General features: G+C 45.3%; 1 protein-coding gene across 8 annotated transcripts in view; it reads right to left on the reverse strand.

Moving 5' to 3' along the window:
* LOC141727012 (E3 ubiquitin-protein ligase NEDD4-like) overlaps positions 1 to 27,302 on the reverse strand; it is a 61,520-nt gene that overhangs the window by 25,281 nt on the left and 8,937 nt on the right. For 3 of the 8 annotated variants that reach the window (XM_074532284.1, XM_074532285.1, XM_074532286.1), the window contains exons 2-5: positions 16,814 to 16,887; positions 9,591 to 9,672; positions 8,060 to 8,098; positions 7,034 to 7,087 (exon numbers count right to left, since the gene is read on the reverse strand). In XM_074532284.1, the coding sequence (XP_074388385.1) occupies positions 7,034 to 7,087; positions 8,060 to 8,098; positions 9,591 to 9,672; positions 16,814 to 16,887 (249 nt within the window). Of the gene's footprint in view, positions 1 to 4,129; positions 5,433 to 7,033; positions 7,088 to 8,059; positions 8,099 to 9,590; positions 9,673 to 16,813; positions 16,888 to 27,302 lie in introns of those variants that run through there. The other 5 variants (XM_074532279.1, XM_074532278.1, XM_074532281.1 and 2 more) reach the window with 4 other exon arrangements.

Raw genomic sequence — 27,302 nt, forward strand, 5'->3', positions numbered from 1 at the left:
TCACAAAAGTATACTTAGGCCCCGGATAACATCCAAGCTAATAATTAATTATGTTTTAAATTACATGCAGGGTAATTCCTAATATTTCTCATTTTACCTGTTCTTTTTTAATGCTGTAGGTATGACAGCACATGACTCACTGGTGAGCAAAAAGGGCAGAACCAAGAAGAAACTGTGATTGCTTCTGTCTCTTGCCATGTGTTCATCGACACAGAGTCAGCATCAGATTTATTTTCTAAAATAAATCCCAGGTTAAAAGGGAAGCTGCAGCTTCCCACCAAAGCACTGACAGCTCTGGACTCACTCCACAGCACAAAGTGCAATTTTCATTTTATTTGAACAACTCATTCCTTTGCCTTCAGCTCTGGAAGCTTCTCCCACATACCCTTTTAATTTTTTCATTCCTTTCAGAGACAAAAACCTGGCTGGTCATAATGCCAGTTTATATTATTTTTCTGTACGTAACTGCTGACTTTTGGAAGCTCCCAATGTCATCCTGGTATTCACCCCGGACTTCAGATGAAGACATTACATACAGTAATGTATTTTACAATGAGACTTAACCTGGAAACTAACTAAACAGGACAGATTTGGCTTTGGAATAGCTGCTGAACTAAAAACTTCAGTTTGTGTGCAGAACTTCTGTTCTGTATATGTGTACAAAACATGCACATTCTGAAACTCATCATTACTTGACAGCTTTTCTCAAATAGAAAACCAGCTGAAGAGCACAAAAAGCAATCAACACTCTCTGCTTTCTTATCTGTAATTTTCTGTGGCCAGATCTGCAGCAAGGCAGCTCTGGCTGGCACCTGCAGCGTTAAACCCGTGTCAGCATTTCCATTATAAATTCTCCACTTTAGAGATTGCTGTGTACCCAAACTCACACACAGATTTTCCATGCAGGAGCAAGGAGTTTATTACTGCTATTTAAAAAAGTGATACTATTTCCATCTCTGCTACTCCAAGTTTTATTCTGGTTTCTTCACAGAGAAGTACCGACAGATACAGTTTTCAAGGAGAAAAAGAAAAATGCCTGACACAAAATTCAGAATCCCAGGGAGCTCTGGGAATGCGGAGGGATGAGGTAAAAAGACAGCACTGCCAATTCTTGACTCTCTGAAAACTTGACTAAAAGTTACAGACGGGTTTCTTAATTCTGCAAGCTAATTTACACTACTGGCCATGAATTATCTGTCTCCCACCCAGAGAGGGAGAAGAAAAAAGGTAGAATTTATTCAGGTCCTTGGTACTGGCTGCCTTGAAAACCAGCTCCTGCTCTGCCCAGGTCTGAGTGTGCCCCCCTGCGCCCTCCCCAACGGCCAGAGGGCTCCAGAACAGGCCTGCAAGTTGATGGTCACAGAATCAAGAAGGGTGATTTCAGGTTGACAAGAACTGATTTTGTCCTTAACAGAGACCCAAGGAATGGAATTCATCATCCTCTACCTGCAGCTGTCAACAAAGTCCTTATGTGCAGAGAGCAGAGGCTTTCCAGATGGCCATCTGCACTCCTTGCAGGGCAAGCGGAGAGCCAGGAAATTCACTGCACTATTCATCTGAACCATTAAACCTCCAGCTATGGCCACATGAATTATTTCCTAGAAATGCCCGTTAGGGGTCCAGGTAGCAATCCCTGAAGCAGGAGCAATATTTATTTTAAAATGATTTCGAAGAACGGAGAGGAAGAGCTGAGCTGTGAGAAATGCAGGCTTGCCAAACCCAGAGGTGCCACTTCTGTTTGTTTACTAAATATAATTCAGTCCTACTCCTGCAACACTTTGTTAGGGCACGCTGGTTTTTGCTCACAAAGATGCCTTTGTCAGCTCTCTCCAGCAGTTGTCCAAGACATTTTTGAAGTGTTTCCCACAAATCCAGCTCTGCACTCACAGCTCCCAATGATAAACAACAGCAGTATGTGGGATATGCACAGTGCACAGACATTCTATTGCACGGCATATAAAATATCGCAGCAGGCAAAAGAATTTGCAACAAGGCTTCCAAATAAAATTTTTCACAGCTTGACATGAGCATAGCCTTTTTAATATTTTACCCTGTCTGGTAATGAAAGACATCCTGCCTGCCCCAAAGCACTTGTCGAAAAGAGCAGATATTTGAAAGGTCACAGCCACCCGGAGCAGCAGGACTGCAGACGCCCGCTCGGATGTTTGCTCTGAGATAAATCAGGCTGCAGCAGCTGCTGCTCCCAGCCCCGGCCCAGGCCCTATATCAATCACATCCACACAAACTTCTTGCACTGGGACACACCACAATTATTTTTCTTTCACACTATCAACTATGGCAACCTCTCCCCTCAGCTCAAGAGATCAGGTATTTCAGGCACTCCCTTACTCACATCACAGATCTTTCAAACAAACCTCTGTGGGACAGATTAAAAATGGCACCTTAACAAGTAATGTTCTGTGGTCAAAAAATGCAACTAAACTCGCATTAAAACGCTTCCAATCCCCCACACTTCCCATGGCATCCTGCCCAGTCCATCACCTCTACCCACAGTATTTCTGGATTTACTACAAGGATAAGAAACACCCCACAAATGTTTAAGTTTCCGTTAGTTCTTTTCCTTTGAGAGTGTCTGCCCTGCAGAATGCAGTGCCACATGGGCTGGGCACCTCTGTGCCTGCCATGCTGCACAGCTGCCTCAATCCATTCCTCACGGTCACTCAAACCAAGAGCAGAGGAACAAATTTCCTCATTCTCCTCTGGGAACACTGAAGCACGTCCTTGGGATGGGAATTGTTACTACAGGGGGGATGAAAGCAGGGACTTTGAGGGGAGATGCTTTAGGAAAATAAGAACTGCTGCACAGGCCCCAGGGCACATCTCTGCAAACCTCTGCTGCCTCTGTGCTGGGTCTGACACCCACAACTACTTACAGAACTGGCCGCAGTGGGTCTCCATGAACGGCTGATCTGGGAAAGGAGCAAGGGATAATAAAGAGGAAAGGAAAATCAGACATATTTTTCTGCTCCCTTATGTGTCCTGGAACCAAACGTGTTCCAGGAAGGGATTTCTTTCTATTTTACGCTTTCAAGAGCCCCCAGAAAGAAGGCTGGCCAAGCACGGCATCCACAAGCTTTTCCATGGGAAAGCTGCAGAGTCAGCCCTGGCCTTGCTGCAGGGAGCAGCTGTCCCTGAGCTGCATTTCAGTGCCTGAGAGAGCAGGAGCCATGGAGCCCGTGCCACAGCTGGAGCCAGAGCTCGCTCTGCTAAATACAGCACCCCCGAGCCGGGAACTCGAGTGGGCCGTGTTGGATTGCACAGCAAAGCAATTTAAGCAAATGACTAATCCAAACCCTTCAGTTTCGTTCCTACTTTGGGCTTTGAAAAAGTGGCTGAAAAACATCAACCATCAATCCTCGCCTGCTGTAACAACGCAAACCCAGAGATTAATTTTGCCACCCTAACACCGACGTGAAGCAAATCCAAACAAGAAGACTGTTTACTGAGTTGTGCCAAGCCACTTGCACTTGGATCAGGACTTGTGGCATACAAAAGGCATGACATGTTTTTCACTTCCAGAAGGAAGAAAGAAAAATTAATATAAGAAATTACTATAAGAAATTACTAGAAAAGATTCTTTTTTCCTCAGACTTCCTGGTACCTTAACTAAGTCAGTACTTTGATTGAAATCACCCTAAGATTCCCAGAGTTTTAACAACTACTTCATTACAATACTTTTTTGGAAGTGTATAGAGGTACACGTGTGTCCATTACATTTAGAAAGTGCCAAAGTATTCTGATTTTTAAAACCAGAGTGTACAAAGAGTTCTTCATGCAGTAAGATCCCAGCCAACTGAACTAACAGGAACATTTAATTTGCTATTTGAATGCTCTGATTTAAAAAAAAATCTTTCCAGCTGACATAACAGTGAATTAAGAAACATGTGACAGTAAGATCCGAAAATATTACTCTGGATGTAATCTTAACTGAGAGCAAAGTTACATTAGATTAGAAATAAAGCTGATTTGTGGTTTGCTCCACAGAAAGGCAGAACGTTCCAGCACTGCCAATGGAAGTGCTGCAGTTGGCTGCAGCCTGGCAGCCTTTGTAAGGCAATCTGAGTTTCAGCAGCACAGCACAGCACAGCACACCCAGCATCATACTTACTGCGGGGCCGGCTGCCGCAGGACACGGGGTGCCACGACCCTCCTTACCAACACCCTGACTTTGCTCTTCTGGCCCACGCGTGACAAGAATCCTGAAGTGCTGCTGCCTCATGTTTTGATCAGGTCTGATTTTAAACAAGCATCCCTGCCCTTGAGGCATCCGCTCTACCGAATTGCTTCTAGGTATTTCTGCCCTGTTCCCGCTGTTTCCAGGCAGCTCCGAATTCAGCCCATCACCTGTGGGGCTAACTCCTTCTGCTGGTGGCTGGACAGGGTAGGAAGTACTCCTTTCCAGCCGTATCCGAGGGTACCTGACCAATCTGTCCCCTTTGGTTCCGGTAAAGCCAAAGTTACCTCCACCTCCTGTGCCCGTACTGCTGGTCTGTGGCTGCTGTAACTGGAGAACAAAGAACTTTTTCCCTGAATTTGCTGACAGATCTGGCACATGCTGCAAGGACCAGCGCCGGGGTTCAGAGGTGGGAGCACTATTTGGAGCCTCAGGACCAAGGGGAAGTAGAGTAACCTGAGGCACCTCAGCACTTGAGGCCCGGTGCTGAATCCTCACACCGCTTATGTTTAAACCTGAAGCCGCTTCACTTGCTTCTTCTCGTTGGGCAGTCGGCAGAGCCTCCTCGCTCTGGGGATCAGCGCTACAAAACATTCTACGGTTACAGCAAACAGTTCCGTCTGTCTGCTGCCCTAACTCTTCCAGCAGCCTGGGTGAAGAACCTTCAGCAGTCACCTGTGGAGCGCTCGGAGAAGAGCGCTTTTCAGCGGGGGATGCGTGACGCTCCCTGAAGTCTGAGCATTTCCAGGGGAGCGTCTCCTCCGGAGAGTCCGGGGCCGCGCTCTCGTCGGCGCAGCCGTCGGCGGCCTTGCGCTGCAGCGAGATCTGCATGGACGAGCTCCTGGTGGGGCGCGCGTCCACGCCGTTCAGCAGCTGCGGGATAAACATGGATGTGCTCCTCTTCAAGGAGCCCGCTTCGTGCAAGCCTCCATTGCTGCCATCCTCCGCCCCGTGCCGCGAGAAGGCGTGAGGGCTGCTTCTTCTTGGCAAGGTGTGGAATGCCATGAAAAAGTCATCTTCTCTCTCCCGGGCGAGGATCTCCGATTCGGGAGCTGTGTTGCTTCTCCCAGAGCCAAAATGAAACCGCAGCCGATGGGCCATGGTTTTACAGAGAGGAGAAAAGGAGAGGGAGAACAGCAACAATTCAGGCACTGCCAGAAGTTAAAAACCAAAGACATGAACTCCGAGAAAAAGTGTCCCATCTGCCAAACGGTTAGCACTGCAGCCCTGGGAGCGACAGATAGCAGAAATAGCCCAAGTGGCAAGCGGCATTCCAGGCATGATTGGGCAGGAGCAGTCAGCTCCTACACACACGGTGACATAGGGTAGGATGGTGGGAGTCACGTGGCCTGGTTCCCCCTCTCCAATGTAAGTGTGTGTGAGGAGTTTGTTTTTTCCTTTTTTTTTTTTTTTTGTAATGCCAGCAAGAGCCTGAAACAGCACCTTCCCAGCTGCTCCTTTTCCATCAGGGAGGAGCGGCCCCAGCGGGAAAGCTCTCGCAGCTGACGGAGGCAGCGAATACACTCAGCACTGCGATAAATCTAAACCACATCAGATTCACAGGGCACACTTGGAGAAAGCACTTGCAGAAAAATGTAACTACAACAGAACACTTCCATTTTGTGTTAAAAGTTTAAGTCTACACCACATGCAAATGAGGAAAATTCTTTCAAGCATAACACAAGTGTGTTACAGCTCTGGGCTGTCATGGCAGGACAGAAATAAATACAACACGGTTATGCTTTCCACTTTAACCAGGCTCATAATGCAATTAAACAAAAAACTTTTGCCTTTAAAAATCCCCAACAGCAATATAACCTGCGGTTCCCTTTGAGCAACTACAAATTACAAAGCAATCATACACATGGCAAAGATCCCTCACACAGTGAAACCAGCAGAAGCATGCAGGAGAGCAAGACAGAAAGCTCCTTTTCCAGATTTACCAGGCAGTACAGGTGAGGGAGAAGCGGCGTTGGGTGTTGCATGTCCGTTTGTACCGATTTGTCCCAGACCCTGCACAGAACTGACCGCTCCTGGCTGGCCTCCAGCGAGGGAGTCAGCAATGCCACCACACGCGGCACTGCCAGCACGGAGTACAGTTACACTCCGAGAGCCAGCAGAGCTCAGGAGGACAGGCAGACAGGATACACCAGAACGTGAAGCAACCACCCTAAATCAGCTCTGCTACAACAAAGATATTCAGTGCCCTGAGGGCACTCGCACGTGAAGGGTGCACACACTTCTCAGCACATACCAGAAGAGAAACTCTGGTTAACCAGAAGCGCAGCTCCATCTCAGGGCCTGGACAGCTGCTCCCTGCGAGAACTGAAAAGCCCAAATCTTGTCAACAGCTCTGAAAACCTGTATGTGACGGGTCAGCCCTCTGCCATCTGAACTCTGCTTGCCAGCAGCTTGCTTTCAAAAGCCAGAAAATTACCAATCCCAAGAGCAATGACAACTCAAACTGATCAAACTGCCAGCAGCCAGCACAATCCCACAGTTTTTTATATGGATTATGAGACGCAACAAAAATGTGAACAGCTTCCACACAGCAATGGTCCTGCAGATTGCCTTGTAGAAGCACAGGTGTTGGTATCACTTTATTTTTCAGCTAAAACATGTTACTCAACAACACAGTCTCTGCATCCAAAATGAGGCTCCATCACATTTACTCTGTTGAGACTTTAGTGCCCTTTTAGTCCCAGACTCAAATGGTTTTTACACCTCTATTTGTGTTTCTTGGCACACTCACTGAAACAACTGTCTGAAGACACCTCTAGGCTGTGTTGTGTTTCTATCAGCTGTGATTAGTATAACACAACTAAGACAAGCACTCACCAGTCTGTTTTCATCAAACACCTCGAACAGGAGCCGATGGTTGGTTGGGTTTACCTGTGAGAAAATCCACACGTCACTGCAGGTACAGGAGCTGGCCAATAACAGTCTGGGTGCTAGCTCAGGCAGCAATCAAACCAAGGTAATGAGGACAGGACTAACAGGTCTGATGTAAATCTTTACTTGAATTGGAGCATCAGAACCTTACTGTAACTGGGAAGAGCCTGGCAGTTGACAGGAAAGCTTTTATTTGCTGTGCTCAGTTACTGCATTTCCCTGGCAGAGGAGCCCAGTCCCAGGACAGACTATCAGGGCTCCCTGACTGACTGATTTACAAGGAGCAAGAGTTTTGCTGCATTTCCTTCAGAACTGCATATTCAGATATGTTTCTGACTGTCTATTGCTCGCCATCTCTAGCCTGTTTAGCAAGCACCCTTGGAACACCCAGCAGAAATCTCCTCAACACATAAACCAGAAAATATATCCCCAGAAAATTATCTACTTAAACTGAAGGAGAAAGACTGCCAACATTTAAAAGGACAAAATCAAACATTAAAAGAACCCTGTCAGAAAGACAAACCAGCTGCTATTAAACAAGTTTTATAGTGTTTGATCCAGTTGATCTATTTTTTCAGAAAATCTTTTCAAGCTGGATTACTTTGCGAGATGAATGCTTGGAGCCCCCTGAAATTCTGCCTGACCTGCTTCTGCGGGAGCCACAGCTGCACTAGAAGTCAATTGTTCTTTGGAAAAATATTGTGTGCAACCGAGTAGCAAAGTTCCTGCCCTTCACAATTATATAATTGCAGGTTGGGAAACAGTTTCCAAGGAACCCGGGGGCCAATTCCTGCTGAGCATTCCATCCCCTCAGAAACACAACAGCAAGTACATCAGGGCAAGCAGGTCTTTGGAGTAAACATACAAACAAATACAAAATAAGATCAGCTGTACAATCTATTTGATAAACAAACAGGAAACAAGATTAGCTGTGCATGTTCTAATAATGACTGCAAATAAAGAGAAACTTACTCTGAAGTAAAACTCTTCATTCCATTTAGGGTTCAGGGTCTGTAAAAGAAATAACAATATTTACATCTAATGTTTATGTTTTCTGTTTTTCTAAAAACATACATGCAAGTGACAGTTTTCAGGGAAATAGAAGAGAAAGAAAAGCATGTAATAAAAGAAATTGAAAAATATACTGCCAACTAGAAATTCTCTGTTGAGTTAACCAAATGTGGGAGGATATTTGAGTCAGATGATCCTAAAAATAGACATTTAATAAAAATAGAATTTGATGATTAAAAGACAAATCATTGAGAACCTATAGAAATAAAATCTGAAGACATTTCATTCTCAAGATTCATTTAAACCCAGACGAATTTTTTAAACACAAAGGTACTTTAGGGCTACAAGAATATGCTCAGATTTATACTGTGATATAAAAAGAAAAATTAAAAATAAAAAAAAAAACCAAAACATAAGAAAAAAAAGGTTATTCCTTGGAATAGGTAAGATATTCTTCCAATGTCCTCCCAGCCCAAGGATTTTAATTTTGACAACCTGACTAAAACAAACGTGCATATAGATTGCCAGCTGAAGTGAGCTCAAACATGACAAAATAAATTGACAAAAAAGAGATGAGAACTACAAACAGTAATTTGGGCAATTCAAGCTTGGGTAAGTATAAAAACAATTGGACAATATGTCCAATGTTTTTGTGCTCATGCCAAATCATTCCCTCATGCTCTCACACAGCAGAGATTTACGGGCAGAGCTGACAGGAAAAATTGGCTTTACACCCACGACAATTCTGTTCTACAGAGAAGGGGAATCTTGGCTGTTTATCTTACTCCTTGCTATAGATCCAAGAGATTCCTCATATGCAGGACAAGAGGGCTGATTATACTGTATCTCTCTACAAACTGGGAATACAGGAGCTCATGGCAGAGCAGGAAACACTTTTTGGAAGAAAAGACCGCTGTAAAGGGCAGGTGAATCAATGACAGGAAGAGCAGGGACGGGCTTGTGGGCGCAGAGAAACTTTCAGCTGTTTCCCTGAAGGAGCACAATGTATTCAGTAAACATAAATTAAAATGAAGCAGTAAGGAAAACAATGTTACATTTTAAGCACTGTATTCATCAAATGCTACAGCTGTTGCAAGAGAGAGCACATACAATTCACCAAACAAAGCCCTGGCCTAACACGGGTTTTGAGGGCACTACTGCCCACTGATAATCCATTCATTCTGAATGCTGCTTGACCACAGAGTTCAAGGAAACCTGATGGACAAGGCAGCAGAGTCTTTGGTAAATGCCTGGTAACTCACAGAAATCTGTCCCACCTTTCCAGGCCCCACTCTTAGTGAGCCGAGCCAAAGTGCAAACTTAACTGAGGCACAGGCACTTGTTCTCAGATTTTGCTTCGGAGACAAGCACATTATCCAGTTGCTATACACGTGTGTAATGGCTTTAATTAGTGCTGCATTACATTAGACAGTTGTGTTCCAGTGTTCTTAAACCTTCCAAAGCCATGGAGTTACAGAGAGTATGTACATACCTTTTTGATAGTTTTTGTCTGCACAAGAGCAAGTTCTCTGTTCTCATCTGCTACATACAAGGAAAGTTTCACATACGGGTCACTGTAAAAGAAGACATCAGATTTAATGGCCTACAATTGTACAGCCAAAGAGCATTGCAGAAGGAAATTTTCATGTAACTGGGTAACAACAGCACCTCCAAACACTCCTAGTGGAATTGTCTTCAGTGAAAGCTCAGAACTCTGGTAAGCTACTGGCACATTGAAAATGAGTGTTTGAATGCAAAACCCTGCCCATAGCAGCAGAGATCATTCCCTGCAGCTCTGTCCCTGCTCCCACACAGCTCCTGCCCACAAGCATGCCCGTGGCACTCCATTAAAACCAGGCAGGGAAAATGGGAGCCTGGGAGAGGCTGGCTGCACCTAACCCCTGGAGGCTGACACAAGTGCAACAGCAAGTATTTGGAAGCAGTGGTTCTAATTGTTTTGAACCATAAAACCAAGCTGCACAGTGACAGCAGTGATTTGGACAGGGCAGAGAGTAACCTGCTGTAGTAGAAGCTGCTCCTGCCCACAGCAGAGGGTGGAACTGGATGCCCCATAAGGGCCCTTCCAACACAAACCATTCCATGGTTCTGTGCTCCAAGCTGGGAGAAAGAGCATCCTGCAGGAACAGATGAACCTCACACAGGTACAATGTCAGGAGGTGGAACCAGAGCAGAGCCTCTGCTTGAAGGGGGGAAATGGGTGCCTGAGTAAAACCAGGACCCTGTCCTGCTCTGGTGCCTCCCTCTCAAGGCTGCAGCACACTCTGCTGGATGGTGCCCCAAGGTTTCTTGAAAGCATCAATGAGAGCCACTGACAATACCACCAGACACTCAGATTTACCAACCAAGTCATTGAAATGCTGATACTTTTTGAATTTAAGGAACTATTTTGTGACAGTGTCGCTACAGAACAAGCAGCGCTTGCATGTTCATTGTACTGGATGTTCCATCTATTGAATACAAAATGCCACAAAGGTGGCAACAAGAACAAACAAGACATCTTGTGGCATTGATTATTCCTATCAGTAGATGCACACAAATGCATCTACCTAATCTGCAATTAGGTTGAGCATTAAGCAGCAATGTTTAGAAGAAAGCAAAGCATCATTGTGATTATAAAGAAATGCTGGTGCTGCTTTGAATTGCCTAATGTACCGTACTAATATTTACAGGTATCCTCCCAGATTTGGGTTATCAATCCATACCTAGACAATGCTCTTTTCAGGAACCCTTAGAAATACTACAATTTTTTAGTGCTAAAATACCCTGGAAGAATCTTCTGCCTACAGAAAATGAAAACTGTGGCACACTGGCAAAGATTATTTTTCAAATCTTTTTCTATTTAAAAAAACTAGAGAATGATCAAGTTTATTACAAATTTCAGTAAGGAAATTTTGCCTTTACTGACATCTCTGCCTGGTCTAAAAGCAGGACAGAGTGAGTCAGACTGAGCTGAGCAGCCAAGCTCTTGGTGCTGAAGGTGAAGCTGGAGTTTACCCAAAGGACTGGATATTTGAGACTGTTTACTTACATGCATTTGTTTACTCAAAACGATCTGGAGAGCAAGGCCAGCTGACACTGCCCCAAGTGGAAGTGTCTCACACAGCCCTGCACTGCAGCCACCTGCTCTGCCCCCGGGCAGCCCACCCCCAGGGGCACACCTGAGCTTGCTAGAGACAAAGGTGAGTTGATTTGTGGACACCTATCTTAAATGCTCCTCCCTACAAAATCGAAAATTATTGAAAGCACCAAATCTCATCTATCCAAATATGATTGGCCAAAACCTGAAGAGAACATCAGCACCTGCCAAGATCAGGAGAACCTTGAAGCTGATAAGAGTTCTCTACAGAATAAAAGGGAATCCTAAGAAAATGATGCTAATAATCAAAGTTATATTAATCCTAATCACAACTTAGTACAAAGAGACTTTTGCAGAACAGCCATCAAAACAATCTGAGGCTCCTTTTCCTGACCTCAGGAATCCCTCAGACATCCAGAATGAGGTATCTGCCATGGTTTTGTCAACTTGCAGTATTTGGCATTTTCTTAAAGCTCAATGCAACTGTACACATATAATTATCACCTTTCATTTGAATCTCAGCATGAAAAGGCACGCTTCCAGCTCTTCTTCTAGAGGGTAATAAAAGCGCTGATGACTTCAAAACTCCAGCAAAAAATCTCGAGGAAGATCAGCCTCCTTTAAAAATCACATTACTTTAGAGCAGTGTGAAACTGGGGCCAATGAACAGTGTCCCATTTGTTCACTTGAGTCTGGAATCGCATTTGCTTTACACTTTTGAAACAGTTTTGAAAGCAAGTCTCAAACTAGCTTCTGCCAGTGACATGATGTATTATTTACTTATTTTAAGCTCTAAAAGAAGGGGGTGGAGAGCACAGGCACATGTAAAAGAACAATAGAACTACCAAGGCCTACATGGCTCTATTTTTATTTTAAAAGCTGAAACCGCCTCCCCACATATAAAATTTAGTAACACTTGTTATGCAAGTGCATGGACGCCAGGCTTGTCACATGCAGGCAAACTTTGCATTTCAAAATAGCCCGACTAGTTTCCTTTGGAACAGTCTTGCACAAGATAATTTTGCTTCTGTAAGAAACACAGCACCATTCCCTTTATGCTACCCCTTTTCTGCCTCACATATCTGAAAGAATTCATCAGCAGCTCCTGTAATTCTGGCTGCAGAAACAGCAGCACACTCCAACATGAAGGCAGAGAAGCCTCTTTCTCAAAGCCACATGCCAATCAGATCCTTTCCCTGGTCTTGAGGAGACCACTATTTGGCTCTCAGTTAATGCTCATCCATCCCCTCACTCCATGCAGCCCAGCTGCACTCTCCTCAGTGCAGGTACACACAGAACACCCCCCTTACTGAGCCCTTAAGGCATGCGCCTCCTCATACTCCTAAGTCAGAGAAATTGAGTGTTTCAAAGATCCCCAAAATGAGCACCTTCAGATTTCTGCCAAGAGCAGGGAAGGCCTCAGCCACCTCCTCCCCACAGGACTGGATGGCTGAGGGCTCTGGGCTTGCCTGCTTTGGGGGTCCCTCCACCTGTGGGCAGGTTTGGGGGCAGAGGTGCCCAGCACTCAGCACTGCAGGGACCGACCTGCGGCACAGGGACACTCTGGTAAACCTGCACACTGGGGGCTGTACAGGGGAAATGTGCTTTTACACACAACATGCCTTCAAGAACACCAAACTCTCACAAACTCAGATCAGTGACATACACTGTCTTCAAAAACACTCATCTCAAGGAGTCTCCACAAAATTATGGGAGCCCTTGGATAGCAGTTAACATCGGGGCTGAAAAGCAGGTTATGCTTGACAAAAGGTAATCATACTATCATACTTAGAGGAAACTCTGGCTGTGCATGCACTTAGCTTTAAAAATTCCAAATTTATTTAAATTCCAATGTTTTGCTTAGTCACTTTTAGATCCAAAGAGATGAGGGAAACAAATTCCTAAAACATGCATCTTCAAAGAAGATTAGAATTATAATGAGACACTTCTAACCAAGCTTTATGGAGAGCAGTAAAAACAATGTTCTAAGGCAGAGCCTCTTACAGTCACTGTCATTTTATTCCAATAACCATTCCCCCGGTGACCTTCCCCATCCTGCACAGTAAGAAGTACAATAATAATACAGAGCAATTAACTGCAAGGAATACTCCAGAGCACACTGGCTGTGTTTGCTCCCTGCTTTTATTTTAGCACGAGCCTTCTGGGTTTCATCTTTCTGCCTGTACTGAGTAACAGCCATTAAGAGTTTTTCTCAAACAGAAGGAAGATTTTGACCTCACTGCCATACAAGTCTCATGTCCTGTGACACAAAGTGTCCAATACACAAGGATAAAGGAATATCAGCTTCTGAAAAGAAAACAAAACCTTACCTTATCCTTCACCGAAAAGTCAAACTTGAAATCCATTGTGCTTAAGCATCCCAAAATCTCATTCTTCCATACCAAATCCCAGAGTCATTTTACAGACCTCCCATTTCCCTTCTAGTGTTTTATTTTGCAAAGAAAGGCTCACACTTCTGACTCTACAAGAAATGTAGCAAGGCTTTAGCAAAGAGCTGCTAGAGATAATGACTCACATCACAGACAACTGCGAAAAAGTGCCTGTGGGTGAAAAAAGGAGTTAAAAATGATACCTCAAACCCCACCTCCAGTGTCTCCACCTTCCTTTACCATGTTATGTTCTAATAAGGAGTAACGAGATGGATTCCTTTTGTATTCCTGCTCTCTTGGAAGTCTCCCAGAGCATAAAGAATATTTTAATCTTCCAAAACAGATGGAAGTGTAAATATGGGGTTTTTTCCTCCCTGAGGTAATTTTTTTTTTGCAAAGGTTAAATGAATGCTCTAACAGAATATGCATACATCAGCCCCTGGAGCTGAGGGGCTGATGTATGCATAGATCTTCCTATGCCATTTCACACTCCCAAAATACCTTAACAAGTTCCAAAATCCAGCGGGGGTGAGGAAGGAGAGAGAGAACTCCATGACACCTGAATTCTGGAAGGGAAAAGCTCAGCACAGTAGTTCTGCCTTAAATATTTCAGACCAAAATATTTTCCTTAGATGATTTTATTGACATGCCCCTTTTTTCTTTTAAAGATATCAGATTCAGGTAATCTCACAGCTCACAGTAGACAGCAGGCAGATGGGAAAGCTGAGGAGCTGAATCCAGAAGCTTCCTTTCTTCAAGCCACAAGAAACATTTGATGTTTCTGTATTTGTACAATTTTTCCATTAAGCAACTATCTGATGAGAATTATTTTTCACCATGACATTATAACTGTCAGGAATTATTACCAAGTCCTCTTATTAAGTAGCAAGACCACATCCTCAAAAAAGCAGCATTTCTCCATTTAAAGCTCCTGAAATATATACCCAGGGCATCCTAAAGACCATACCATGTAGGAATGGGTAAAAAGCTGCTGATTTTGGTGGAAAGCCTGAAAGCCTACTTTGGCGGGAAGCCATCAGGTACGGGTTGGCAGCGGAAACTCTCTGGCGCCCTCTGCTGCCGGGCACAGCCCCGGGCCAGCCCGCAGCGATGTCAAGGGTGCTCTGACACCCTGTGCCCACCGGGCAGCCCAATATTCATTTCACACACCTGCAGGAGCACCAACATTACCGGTTCACAAACAAAACTATCGACTATCCAGCATGTTTCTGCTCTGCGGCCAGCAGTGACTGCACTCATCTGCCCCTGGCTGCTCCCTGCACCCCACAGCTTTTATGGGAGCACACTTCCTTCCCCAGGGAAAGCCACGTGTGCTTGCGGCTCTTTCCCTTCCCCGTGTTAATAACATTTCCTTTCCACTGCACTGGAAAAACTTCCACCGCAAAGCGCTAGGAAAAGGAAAAAGCACCAACAGAGTATGAACTCTCCCCTACTTGAGCAGCTGCCCTCTAGTCAAGAGGCTCCGGGAATTCAGCCCCAGATCTGTTGTACCTCCAGGACCTCCCTCGGCCAGGACGCACACGGCACTCTCCCTCTGGCACACGTGCAAGTGCTGAAGAGGCATGCAGGAGCCAGATAATGGTTTTTAATAGTTTGATTCATTTATGATAGCACCTCCCTTCAGTGGTTTGTCTCTGCTTGTCAGGGGAACCATCGGTACCAAAGGGGAACAGGCTCTCAGCCAATCCAGTTCCAAGGCAGCACACGTGCTGGAGGAGAGAGCTCCAGATCCAGTTTTCCAATAGTTAAAACCAGACATACCATAACTCAAAGCCGACTAGAAAAGTGATAGCAGACTTAAAAGAATAAGTACAGGGTAAACATCTGCCATCTCTGTCACCTGCAAAGCCACAGCCACATGTGCTCTCCTCCCATCACGAACCACAGGGACAGAACACACACGAATTAAAGAATTCAGCCACATTTCAAGCAGCCTTGCTCACAAAAGGAGTATACAGAGCAAGCTGGTTTCCCCTGAGTGTCCCAAGGTATCCTTACTTGCTATTAAAATTATTTCCTAAGTCAAAAACAAGCCCAAAAAAATCAAACTCAAGAGCATTGAGATTTCATTACTGTTACAATCCTCAGAAGAAAAGTACAAGTTTCTCCAGTGCTCTACACTGTCAGAGACTTTCCCTAGATGTAATCAAGAAGGAAATGGCTTTCAGGCCCTGCAAGCCCACAGGCAGTGTTTTATAATGGTAAAGTTGATTAAAAGCAGGCAGAATAACCCACTGAGATGCAAAACACAATGTACACCTTGTAGCCAATCCTTCACAGGCAGGCAGGAACACGGTAACTGCTCTGCTCCAGTCTGAAGCCCTGCACAGCTCCACCAGCTCTGCAATGCCAACGTGTTTTCAAACCACTGTACATTAACTCATTTGAAAGATTCAAATTTAAAAACACATGTAGGGAATCTGTTATTAACTCTGTTTTATGGAAATCCTACTGATCTTGAGACCAATTTCCTTAAAATATGTTAACGGCTGCATCAACAGGATTCAGTACTAATTACACTTTGGATTTAACTTCATGCATTTTGAAAGATAAAAGTTATGTTGCTTAGGTCAGCATCAAAAACTGTTCTTCAAAACAACACATTTGGAGAAAGAAAATAAAAAAGCTTTGGCATACCATATTCCACACACAGCTACCAAAGGAACGCTTGTTGCAAATTTCACCCAAAATACTAAAGTTGATTAAACTTTTAATTGCTGCTTTCACGTAGTTTTAAGCTAGATACAGATGCTAATGAACAATTTGTAAGCATCATTAAATAAATACAGGAAAACCCACAGGGAGGCTCATTCATACATTAAGAAATTAGTCATTTCAATAAAAGCTAAAATTGGCTACCACTAATTTCCAACAGATAAAACCCTTCTAAGTAGATTGGAACATTTGCAGTAGAGCACTTTGTCATGCTTAGGCTTAAGAGAGCAGGAACGTCAAGCCTGAATGAACCTTCAAAAGAAGAAAATTACTGGGTTTGGGTTCATTTTAGCTTCAGAAGCAGCTTGTCCCCCAGCTATCTATCACCTGGCTGGGTTCTGCAAGCCTGGGCCCTGAGCTGCTCCCCGGGCTGGCAGAGCGGAGGGAGGGAGCAGGCAGGAGCAGCCAGAGCTGCACGCCCAGCACCTGCAGCGCCCTGGCCCTGCCCAGCTGCTCATGTTCCAAGGATCACAGGCGCTGCACAACACCCACCTGGCTCCAAAGATGTCCTTCTTGGCCAGATCGATGCCAGAAACCACCTTCACCCTGAGGATTCGAGACTCCTCCTGCAACAGAAAAGAAATGGGTTTAATGTTTATTCTCTATGCCATTTGGCAGATCAGCAGCTGGCAAAAGGTTAGCAGATAGCAGGAGTCTGTCCTAGGGAGGATTTGGAAAAGAACCACCTCTTGGAAGGCTTATCTGAGTGAGGAGTATCGACTCCAGTCAGAGCTGTTAAGAGTTCAATAAAGGCAGAGCAGAAGTAGATAACAGTAATAACATCATAGCAATAATACTGTAACAATAATAGCAATAAAAGCAGAAGAGTATTTGCTGAACAGGGCTATTTCACATCCTGAGTGATCCATATACCACAAATTCATTCTGCACTGACACTGAAACTCTTCAAACACAAAGGGAAATTATTCATAACATTTTAGTAATGAGAGATGTCTGCAGTGTAAAAAAATCGAGGACGCACAGTTAAAAAGAAATACTTCAAATGAATTTTTTAAGCCCGTCTCACCACCTTGGTGTACGTGGAGAGCTCAAAATCAGCATTCACTGACAGATGGCAAGTCCTGCAGATGCACATCACTGGAGCATCAGCCTGATGCTCGGTTTATCCCTTCACTGCATGAAGCGCCTGAGGAACATCAGTAAAAATGGCCTTTCCCCACCTTGGTTTCTTGCACTGCATTTCAGCAACAGGAAGAGGCCACCAAAACGAAACCTGGAAAGTCTTCTACAGAAACAGGTTCTGCAGTCCCCTGTATCAGTGATACCTTCTCTCCTCTGATAAGCCTCCCAGAGCTGCAAGATACTGGATTCAATTACAGTAACTTGAGACTCTGTTCCTTGAAGCCTGTTCGGAAAACAATGACACTTTCCCACAGGTTTCTCCCGGTCTGTTTGCTTTAGGCAGCTGATAGCCAGACACAGCTTTGTGTCAGCTGTCTTGGCACGGATTTTTCCAACTGTGAGGAAGGTCAGGAGCAGCCCCAGAGTAAAGCCATACCTGGGCAGCCCAACTCACCCCTCTGGAAGGAGGCACAGACAGAGGATCAGAAAACAACAGTCCCATTGAACCTGTCTGCAGGGCAAGTTCCACCCTGGCACACGTCCTGCCTGAGGAGCTGGGCTGCAGCAAAACAACACTTGAGACAAAAATCCTTCCTGGAAACCTGGTGTTTGGTATTCTCCCCAGCAGCACGTAACACCACAAGGTACTTTCTAATTAGGGAACAGGATTTTTCCCCAAAAGAGCTCAAAGCTTACCTGAGAGGTGACAAAACAGCATGTGAAAAAGAACAATCCAATGGACTCACATAGTGGACATTTCCTAAGTACCATGTGCCCGGTTTTCTAGAGCAGTTTTAATATACAAAAGGCAATGAACTTGCAAATTGTCATCAAGATAATTCCCACCCAGCTCTCTCTGAAAAGACTCTACAAGAAAATGGGGATTTGGGTTGGTTTTTGTTATAAACCCAGGGCACAATGACAGGATCACTAACCACAGAAAAATTCTGTGTGAGAAGACCCAGGATCCAAACCCCAAATAATAAAGGGATCCCCAGCACAAGCAGAGAATGGGATAAGGAGACAGAGTGGGAGGATTAAGAAGACGTGGGGATCTGACATGGCAGACAGCGAGGCTGAAGGATAACAAGCATACAGCTGGAGTCCTAATTTTCAAGTAAACAAACAAGAGGCAGCAAAGCAGGGTAACAGGGCTGATCAGAGCCACAGCAGAGCTCTGAGGCACTCGAGTCAGGGAAGCAGGCACACACACGGCAGGAGCAAGGCTCCCTGGGGAGGAGCCGCACGGAGGGAAATGAGGGCTTCCTCCAGCACCCTGGCTGACCGACCACAGACACCCTGCTGCACTCTAAAAAAGCACTTGCTTAATTAGCCCAGCCGTATCTTCAAAAGGAAAGAGATGCCAGAAGCAATGGTGCAATGGTGGTGAGTTCCCTCAGCTGAACAGCTTCAGGTCCCACATGAACTGACACTGCTGCACACACACAGACTCACGGTCCAGACCACAACCCAATCCACACAAAAACTGCAGAGCACAATTTACTGGCAGATAAGTACCCTGACTGAGACTTCCATCACTGATCAATCACCTAACAAATTATTAAAGTGAAATTTCTCAACACAAATTCCCATCTTCTGGCAAGACTATCCGATCCCCTTTGAGTCAGCAAGCAGTGGAGGCAACTGCACACTACAGGGCACAATCTTGGGATACTGGATACTCCTTGCCTTCTCCTGCACCCAAGAGGCCAGCACCCACCCTCATCCGCTTATCATCCCACCCCATCCTTCCATAAGCAGCCAAATTCTCCTCCTTGCAACATCACAGAGATCAGGATGCAGGAAACGGCAACCTGGGAACAGTTAAGGGGAGACAAGTCTTCAGAAGCCACTTGCCACTTGAGTTGCCATTTGCCAAGGGAGAACCTTTGGTTCTGCCCAGTGTTGAAACTACACAGCAGAAAGAAATTGTACTAAACTATATTCACCTGTGCAGGAAGCCAACACCCGACTGCAATTTTTGTGTTCCACTGAATTCCCTGTGTTTTGTAAAGCACGTATCCTAAGCTGCTTTTTGAAGCACAGTTTGAAAGAGAAGTTCAGCTCACCCCACAGACACATTTTTCTATCCATCCTATTTCAGCCTTGCCTGGAGCATACTGAGCCGGGAAGGGGCTCCAGGTGCTGCCTCTCCCTACCCCGGGGGGCTCCTGCTTCCCCAGGCCAGCCCCCGAGCTGATGCTGCAGTTCCATTCCTGCCTCGCTCAGGTTTGGCGCCCACAGTGCACAACACAAGCGGGGATTCCAACAAGGGCTGTGCTGAGCACTGTGACTCAGTCCACAGAGGCTGTGTGTGCAGGTGGGGATGGTGGTGGGGCTGGCAGCATTTTGGCAGCTCCCTGTGGACATTCCAGCAGCTGTCCCTGCCCCCAGACACGGCCTCCCCAGCTGCCGCAGCCTGCCCTCCAGGGCCTGGTTACCCATTAGTGCTGAGCTCCACTGCGCCGCACGTCCACACCGACTTCAGCTTTGTCCAATCATTAACATGAAGTTTACATATTCCTGTCTTCCCAAAACATGTCAAAGGTTACAGAGTTCTCTCTGCTGAAGGAGAACCTCTACACAGTTTGTGTTCTCTTAGCTGCAGCTCACAGTGCCATTTCAGAGGACTCCGCTTATTTAGGTGGAACCAAGCTGTGGAGCTGGAAGCCTGCTACAGATCAAAACCCAGACTTCATCAACAGTGAACAAACCTCAATTCACCTCAGAAAAGATGAAGGAAAACAGATGTATTTCCAGATTTAGCAGACTGTTGTATGCATATTTATCTCTATTATTAACATTTTGTTAGTTCTTTTGGAAAACTAAGTAATTGCAAAGACCCATTAAAGTACTGACATAAAGAAAACTTATTAAGTTCTCCCCCGGATTAGTAAAATACCCTGGAGCTGGGGAGTTTAGAGAAGAGCTGTGACAGCAGAGAGGAAGAATGAGGGCCAAACACAGTGTCCCGAGCTGCTTTCTCCCCGACAGGCAGGGTGAAATGCTGTAGGTTCAAAGGGTGATCCAGGAGATGCAGCTCAGCCAGCACCAGCTTCACCGACACAGAGGTGCTGTCAAACCAACCTGAACAAGCTTTGCAATACACATCTCTATGTTCTGAATGCACAGAAAAGAAAGGCACAGCAATCCAGCCTGGAGTAAGAAGGAAAGCTGCAAATGTCAACTTCCAACAGGACAAACAATCCCGTGACACATGTAGCGTAGGCATTAAGAGAACAGCCTGAAAATAACAATCGATGGGGGTATAAAATTAGAAAGTTGACTCGTTTAAATGAACAGACAAGTGTGAAAGGCACAACGGCTGGATCAATGCAAACCAATATTTGAACAGCCGTCACGCAGACCAGGAAGATTAAACATTTAACGTGTTTTTCCAAAGGTATATAAAAGCGCCCCCTCGGTTGCGAGCCGCCCAGCCCGAGAGGAACGCCAGGCTGTCCCCCCGCAGGCACAGCACGGCCTCCGCCCCAGAGGCACCGAGGGCTGCACTTACCGCCGAGCCCCGCGCCGACAGCCCCGGCAGCACCGCCGCTCGCCCGCCGCCTCCGCCCGCACACGCGGAAGTTCAGCAATGGCGGCAATAAATGACCATCGCCAAGGCAACGAGGGGAAAGGCCAGCGAGCTTGGGTTTCACCCGGAGAGAGCTTCACCTGAGTCACGGTGGGGGAGTGTCGGCCGGGCTCAGTTTGGCTGCTTTTTTCCCTTCTCTCTCTGTAGACACATTTTTGATTCCAACCCACGATAGGCGCCAGAGAGGTAAATTTCCACTAACTGCGAGGAGAGAAACCAGATCCCACTGGAATGTTACCTGCACATAGAGACTCTGTGAATCCAGTTTCATCCACTGAGCACCTCTAGTTTCATTATATCTCAAAGTTTGCAAAACATCACATACTAAAAGATAACAGATCTTTAAGTCAGTGTTTTGATGGCAAAACAAATACAAATGGAAAAGACAACAAATCTTTAATTCAATGTTTTAACTGTGGCACTTCTGGTTTCCTGAATGAAAACGCACACAGAGCCCTGTGCGCTACACACCCACCATCACCCAAACACACACCGCTCAGAATTCTCCCCATTTGTGGGGGATAAACCAACCAGGATCTGCAGTTCCAAAGCCAAACCCACTGTGTGTCACCTGCTTAAAGCCCAGTGTTGGCCACAGCAAGCCTAGTAACCATGTTAGGCTTCTCCTAAATCTCCCAGCAACTGAAACCAGGTTCAGTGGCAGAAGAGTTGAACTCATTCTGACTTTGATTTGGTGGATTGAACCAATCCACTTATAGCTGAGTGAAAAAAAGTGCTTCAGGAATTCCACATCACCCTCCTGCAGAGAGTATTCCCAAATTGGCTTATCCTGTTCTGGATCAGCACCTCCCTAACATCCAACAATGCTGGGCAGCCCAAGAGGGAGAATCCAGGTGGGGTGCCCTGTCTGGTGGGCTGTCACCATCACTCCCAGAAAAGGCAGCTGAGAGCACCCCAAGGAAACAGCTCCATCTCTGATCACAGTGACTTTCTAAAGGCCATAGCAACAGAATGTGGAAAGCCTCCCTGTAATTCCTGCAATATCTTACTAATCTTGAAATTGTCAGTGGCAATTTTGCCAACAGTGTCTGATAAAATCTCAGTTGTGCAATGCAAACAAAACCATGCACCAGGGCTATGACCCAAATCTCCACTCTCCTCTGCAAGTTCAGCACAGAAAACAAACTTAAAAGGTCACTTGGTTACAACTCATCTGGCTCAAGCATTAAAACCTCCTTTCGGCTTCACCACACTCCTCACCAAATCCAAGAGAAATCAAACTGTGCCTTTCCTTACCCACAGAGTTCTCAACCCTCGCTGCAGGATGCAATGTATTTGTAAAAACCCCATTATTTTCTCCACAGATCGCAAAATTAGAGCAACTAAACCTAAAGGCTTTTGCACAAAAGAAGGCTATGCAATTTGGATCATAAAGACACTCCTGGCTGAAATGCATTGGTCAGTTCACGGGGCATACCCAGTCCTCCAGAGCACTCCTGGCCAAGCAAGGATTCTCACACAGAAGGAATCATAAGATGAAGGAAACACTAGTAAGTATTAAAAGAACTGCAGAGTTTGGAGAACTATGGCCTTCAAAAGCTGATACAACAGAAAAATAGTAAATGTTTTACAACAGTGATTTAGGTCCTATTTCAGGCCTCTAAAGAAAAGGAACTATATTCATGTTTTCCTTGGCTGGAATGGCACACTCAGCAGAAAAAAACACCAGGCAGAATTTCATCAAGGCACCAGTTTGTCTTAGAGGGACACTATAACGATGCTGCTCTTCCAAGGGGACAAACCAGATGAAAAGAGCACACAAAACTGGAATGAGCAAGTTGGAACACAGACACCAGGAGTGGTGCATAGGGATCAAAGGTACCCACACATCAGTGACAGTGCATGGGACCAGGAGTCCAGACACCCAGCCCAATGCCAAAAGCACGCCATTAACAAACAGGCTCAAACCACACTGCTGCCCTTCTGCATCCAAACTGAACATTTACTGTGAATTTCAACAGAAAATTTCTAAAGAAAATCTGACAGAACTTCTTTTCCTTCCCTTTGGGGATACAAAAACCAAACTGATTCATTAAAAAATTAAGGTTTTATTTCAACAAGTACCCCACTTTCTGACATGCACAAACTACCATAAAACAAAGGAACAATGATTGTCTGTGTAGGATTTTGCCAGTGCCAGGGCAAAAGAACAGGACACTGGCATAAGAACAAGGCAGGTTGGGTAATTTCAAATCCTCATTATCCTCAGGTCAGGGCCCACACGGATCCATTACTTTCCAGCAGTACTTCAAAACTTACTAGGCAAAAGAGAATCACTAAAAGCCATGTCCCCGGTGGATGCGTGACAACCCCATCCAGTAACAAGGGTCTGAATTCCCAATTAGCAGCCTGCAGCAAGGACTCACAGGAGGACTTGCTTTCAAAGCAGCTGCTCTAGAACAACACAAAGGTTTTTACCTTTCACTAAATGAACCTCTGACATATTTATACTTTAAATATTTTTAAAAGAAACATTAAACATCTTGAACTGGTATTTTTTTTGATCTCATGAAATGCACTAGGCCCTTAACACTCAAACTTTTTAAAAGTGAAAAATTATGCCTTACACTTTATAATCTCCATTTTTTTCCTGTGTGAAATAGCACATAAATCCAGTGTAACGCTGTATTTTAAACAATCATTTCCCAATGTATCCCACAGCCTCCCTCAGTGCTCAGCAGACACAGCCACTCCCCGCCCGAATTCAGCAGCGATGTCACTCTGGTTAATGCCATTCCCAGCTCGGGCCAGGCCGGGCGGGGCTCGGAGCAACCTGGGCCAGGGGAAGGTGTGGCAGAGCACGCAAAGCTCCTGTGTCAAACAGGGGAAGCGGAGCTGCATTCACTCCCCTAGCCCAGTTAGTTGCCAACGGATCACACAAACATGTTTATGTAACCACAATCTATACTCTTGTTAGATATTTAATGATTCCGGACCATAAACCACCAGTGGCTGCACTGTTTAATGACAAAACACACATTCAATAAAACCGTAATCCAACAATAAACTGTGATTGGAGGCTCATTTCTAACCCAGATAACTGCAGGGATCGATTCCACAGCACACACCCAGAGCTGCACCACTGGCTGCTTCACCTGGAGAAAAATGGGACAGGGAGCTCCTTAAACAGGCTTTGCTGGAAAAAGCTCGAGAGAAGGAAAACTATGCCAACCGACATGAAAATGCCAGTGTCACTCTTAAAACCTGAAACAGCTCTGAACTCCTTCAGTCTCAAAAGACACAAGGCTCAGGTACCCTGGGTGCCGACACTCAGCCAGGCTGGGAGAGGTGTTAGCCAGAGGGCAGAGCTGGCTACGCTGCAATCACTTTGGGACACCAGAACCCACAAGTCACCTCTCCTAACAGCCCGTGGAGTGTCTGATGTGAGGCAGCGCTCTTGTTACTGCTCCACAGAGGCTGGAGAAACGCATTTACTTGTGCCTCTGCTGGGGGCAGAAGCAGAGAGGCTAAAGGAGGGGGGTTTGCTCAGGCTGGAGAAGGCAGAAACTCCTAATTCCTATGGATCACAGCCTGACATCTGCAGGGAATTCGGCCTGTACTTTTCACTTTTTAGCTGTTGTAATAGCTTACCTGCAGTAGCTTTAGCTCAGAGCAGAAGTTGGGAATGTCAATTTTCAGAGACACTTCATTTTCTGACACAGTTTGTTTTGTTGCATGAATCATCCTATTATCCAACCAGAAATTAAATTAGATCTTCCAGCTCTTGGCTGCAGTTAATAATTAATGTTACTGTATGAGTTTCCAACCTCCCCTGGTGAAAAAATTCTTCCAAACACATTAACATTTCAGTGAGTGGTGTTGTCAGTCACTGCAGCAGTTCACTCCTTTGGCTTCTCCTCTTCATCTTGATTAAGTTTCTTTTACCAAAAGAATAACAAGTCAAGGCTTCTAGCAGTACATCTCGTCCATTAAGGCTGTGCTCCCCAAGAATTTCACATTTGGGGGAAGAATCACTCCATTACAGCCTCTGCCCCTCCGTACAGATTAGGGGACAAAGATCAGCCACCTAAACCAGTGAAAAGACCAAGTCAATAGGGAAGGGATCTGCTCCCACCAGAAACATCTCGTGTCAGGCTTTTGGATCCTGGCTGTAGTCCTGGTGTTTCCAACCTACTTGCACACTATGTTCTACCACCTCCTTCTACCTCTTCCTTTCCTGCTCCCTTTTTCTTACAGCAGCCCTTGACAAAGCTTTGACTCTTTTTGGTCATTATAAGTATTTATTTGTCATATAAATGGATAGCCTAGGGCTAGCAGGCTCTTCCATCTGAGAACTGGTGTCTCACAAAGAACAGGAAAACTGTTCAGTTACTAATCCAGGCTTAAGGCTGACTAGATTTTGGCAACTGAGCAGGAGGAAGCACAGCCCCTCCCGGCTGGAAAGACAAATCTCCTTCCCTTCTTCTGCAGAGCATCCACTGACATACAGGGATATGTTACAAACAGCCAAAGATGAGAACAGAATTTAAGTTCATGTGAAAAATAATTGGAGTGAAAAAAAAGATATTAACAAGAATATGCCTAATGCAGGAGACTGAGTAATTCAGCTGCAGAAGCTCTCTCCTATATATACATGCATTGAAGAGGAAAAGTAGGTACTATCTTAATTTAAAGGCATTTTCTTCTTTTAATGGAATATGCTTGTCTTTCACACACTGTAAAAGAAAGACTCTAAAGTAAAACAAATACAGTGATAGCAGTACTGAGTGCTTTTTTGGTTTGTATCAGTTCTGCTTATATATTGACATGGAAGGCTTGGAAGTGTTTCAGGGAGGGCTAGAGTGTTGCTTGCATTGGTTGTTGGATTTGGGGTGGCCATTTGTTTTGGGGTTTTTTGTTGGGAAATTCCTTCAAAATTTGTGAAATTCTATCAATAAATGGATTGTTGACAGTCCAAGCTCAGAGGTTAGCTCAGTCACTTGTTCCCAAAATGGTACTTGACACTGACTAGACTAAGAAACACTCATTAAAATATTCACCACTCATTATCTAAAACAAAGGCTGCACTTTGTGTCCTGCCAGGCACTCTGGATGCAAACTGGGGCTCGATGCCCCAAACAAAAGGCACATTCAGAAGCCATGTTTTGCAGAAGCGCTGCAATAGGGTCAGTCATTCAGCATCCCAGAGCAGGCCCTTGTCCCGGGGAAGCACAGATGCGTGTTCCCCAAAGAGGCAGAACAGGACGGGAGCAGAGGGCACAGCAATGCTGAATTCCTCGGGCACCTTACAGGCAGTGGCTCGGCCTCCACAGCAACCAGCCGTGTAAAGAAACCGTTGCTTCTACCTGCTTGTTCCTGACCCTGTGTCACATTGCTACCTGCAGAGATGATGAGCTACACACAGGGCTGGTTGCTCCTGACACCACAAGGACTTTGAGAGGGCTCAGTCAACAACTTGGGAATAAAGAATAGGATTTTTCTTCCAAGAACACAAATGCATATTACAGTGACTGAAGTACATCACTGAAAGGCTCTTGGGGTCACACAAATTAACACGAGTCTGAAGAACAAGCTAAGTTTCCTCCAGGCAGGTTTAAATGAAGTCACACCCCCTTCTAGAAATAACAAGATGATCTACACAAAGTCCAAATCTGCTGCTAAATGGTGACCGTGCTGTACAAAGCAAAGGGAGAAAACCAGCCTGGAGCTGCAGAGCCCAAACTGCAATGGCACAGAACTGCTTCCTTTAACAGGCTCCCACTGGAGATAGGCTGAGGCTGCACACCAACAGACAACCTAACACATTCCATGAGATGGTATTTGTCCTGCATGCAAGCCCATACTGCAGCTGCTTATACTCAACACTGCAAAATCTGCTCCAAAGATCAGAAAACAAAAATGCTGGTGAGGAACTTTGGACACTAAGAAAAGTGCTAAAGTGGTCAGTGAAAAAACCAAAGTTGCCAGGCACAGCAATGCCCTGAGGGCAACTAAATCCAACCACACCACCACACCGGGGTCAGCAGTTTGGTTTGTGAAGTCTGTGTTAAGGCACAAGACCCAAAATATGAATGAGGGAGGCTTTTTTCTAAAAAAAAAAAGTGACACAAGTAGGCACATATGAGAAGGTGACCACAGGACTTGAAAACACACTAGCTACGAACTCCAGCATCTTAACTCTGCAGACTTTGAGGCCAGTCACTATCAGTTGTGAAGGGCCCATGGTTTCAACAGCTTCCAAAGGGGCTCTTGTATGAGGAGCATGCAGGAACACGGGGACAAATGACCCGGCAGGTAATCCACACCCCGCCTGTTAACCAT

This window comes from Zonotrichia albicollis, chromosome Z (genome assembly GCF_047830755.1).
Source record: "Zonotrichia albicollis isolate bZonAlb1 chromosome Z, bZonAlb1.hap1, whole genome shotgun sequence".
Taxonomy (NCBI): domain Eukaryota; kingdom Metazoa; phylum Chordata; class Aves; order Passeriformes; family Passerellidae; genus Zonotrichia; species Zonotrichia albicollis.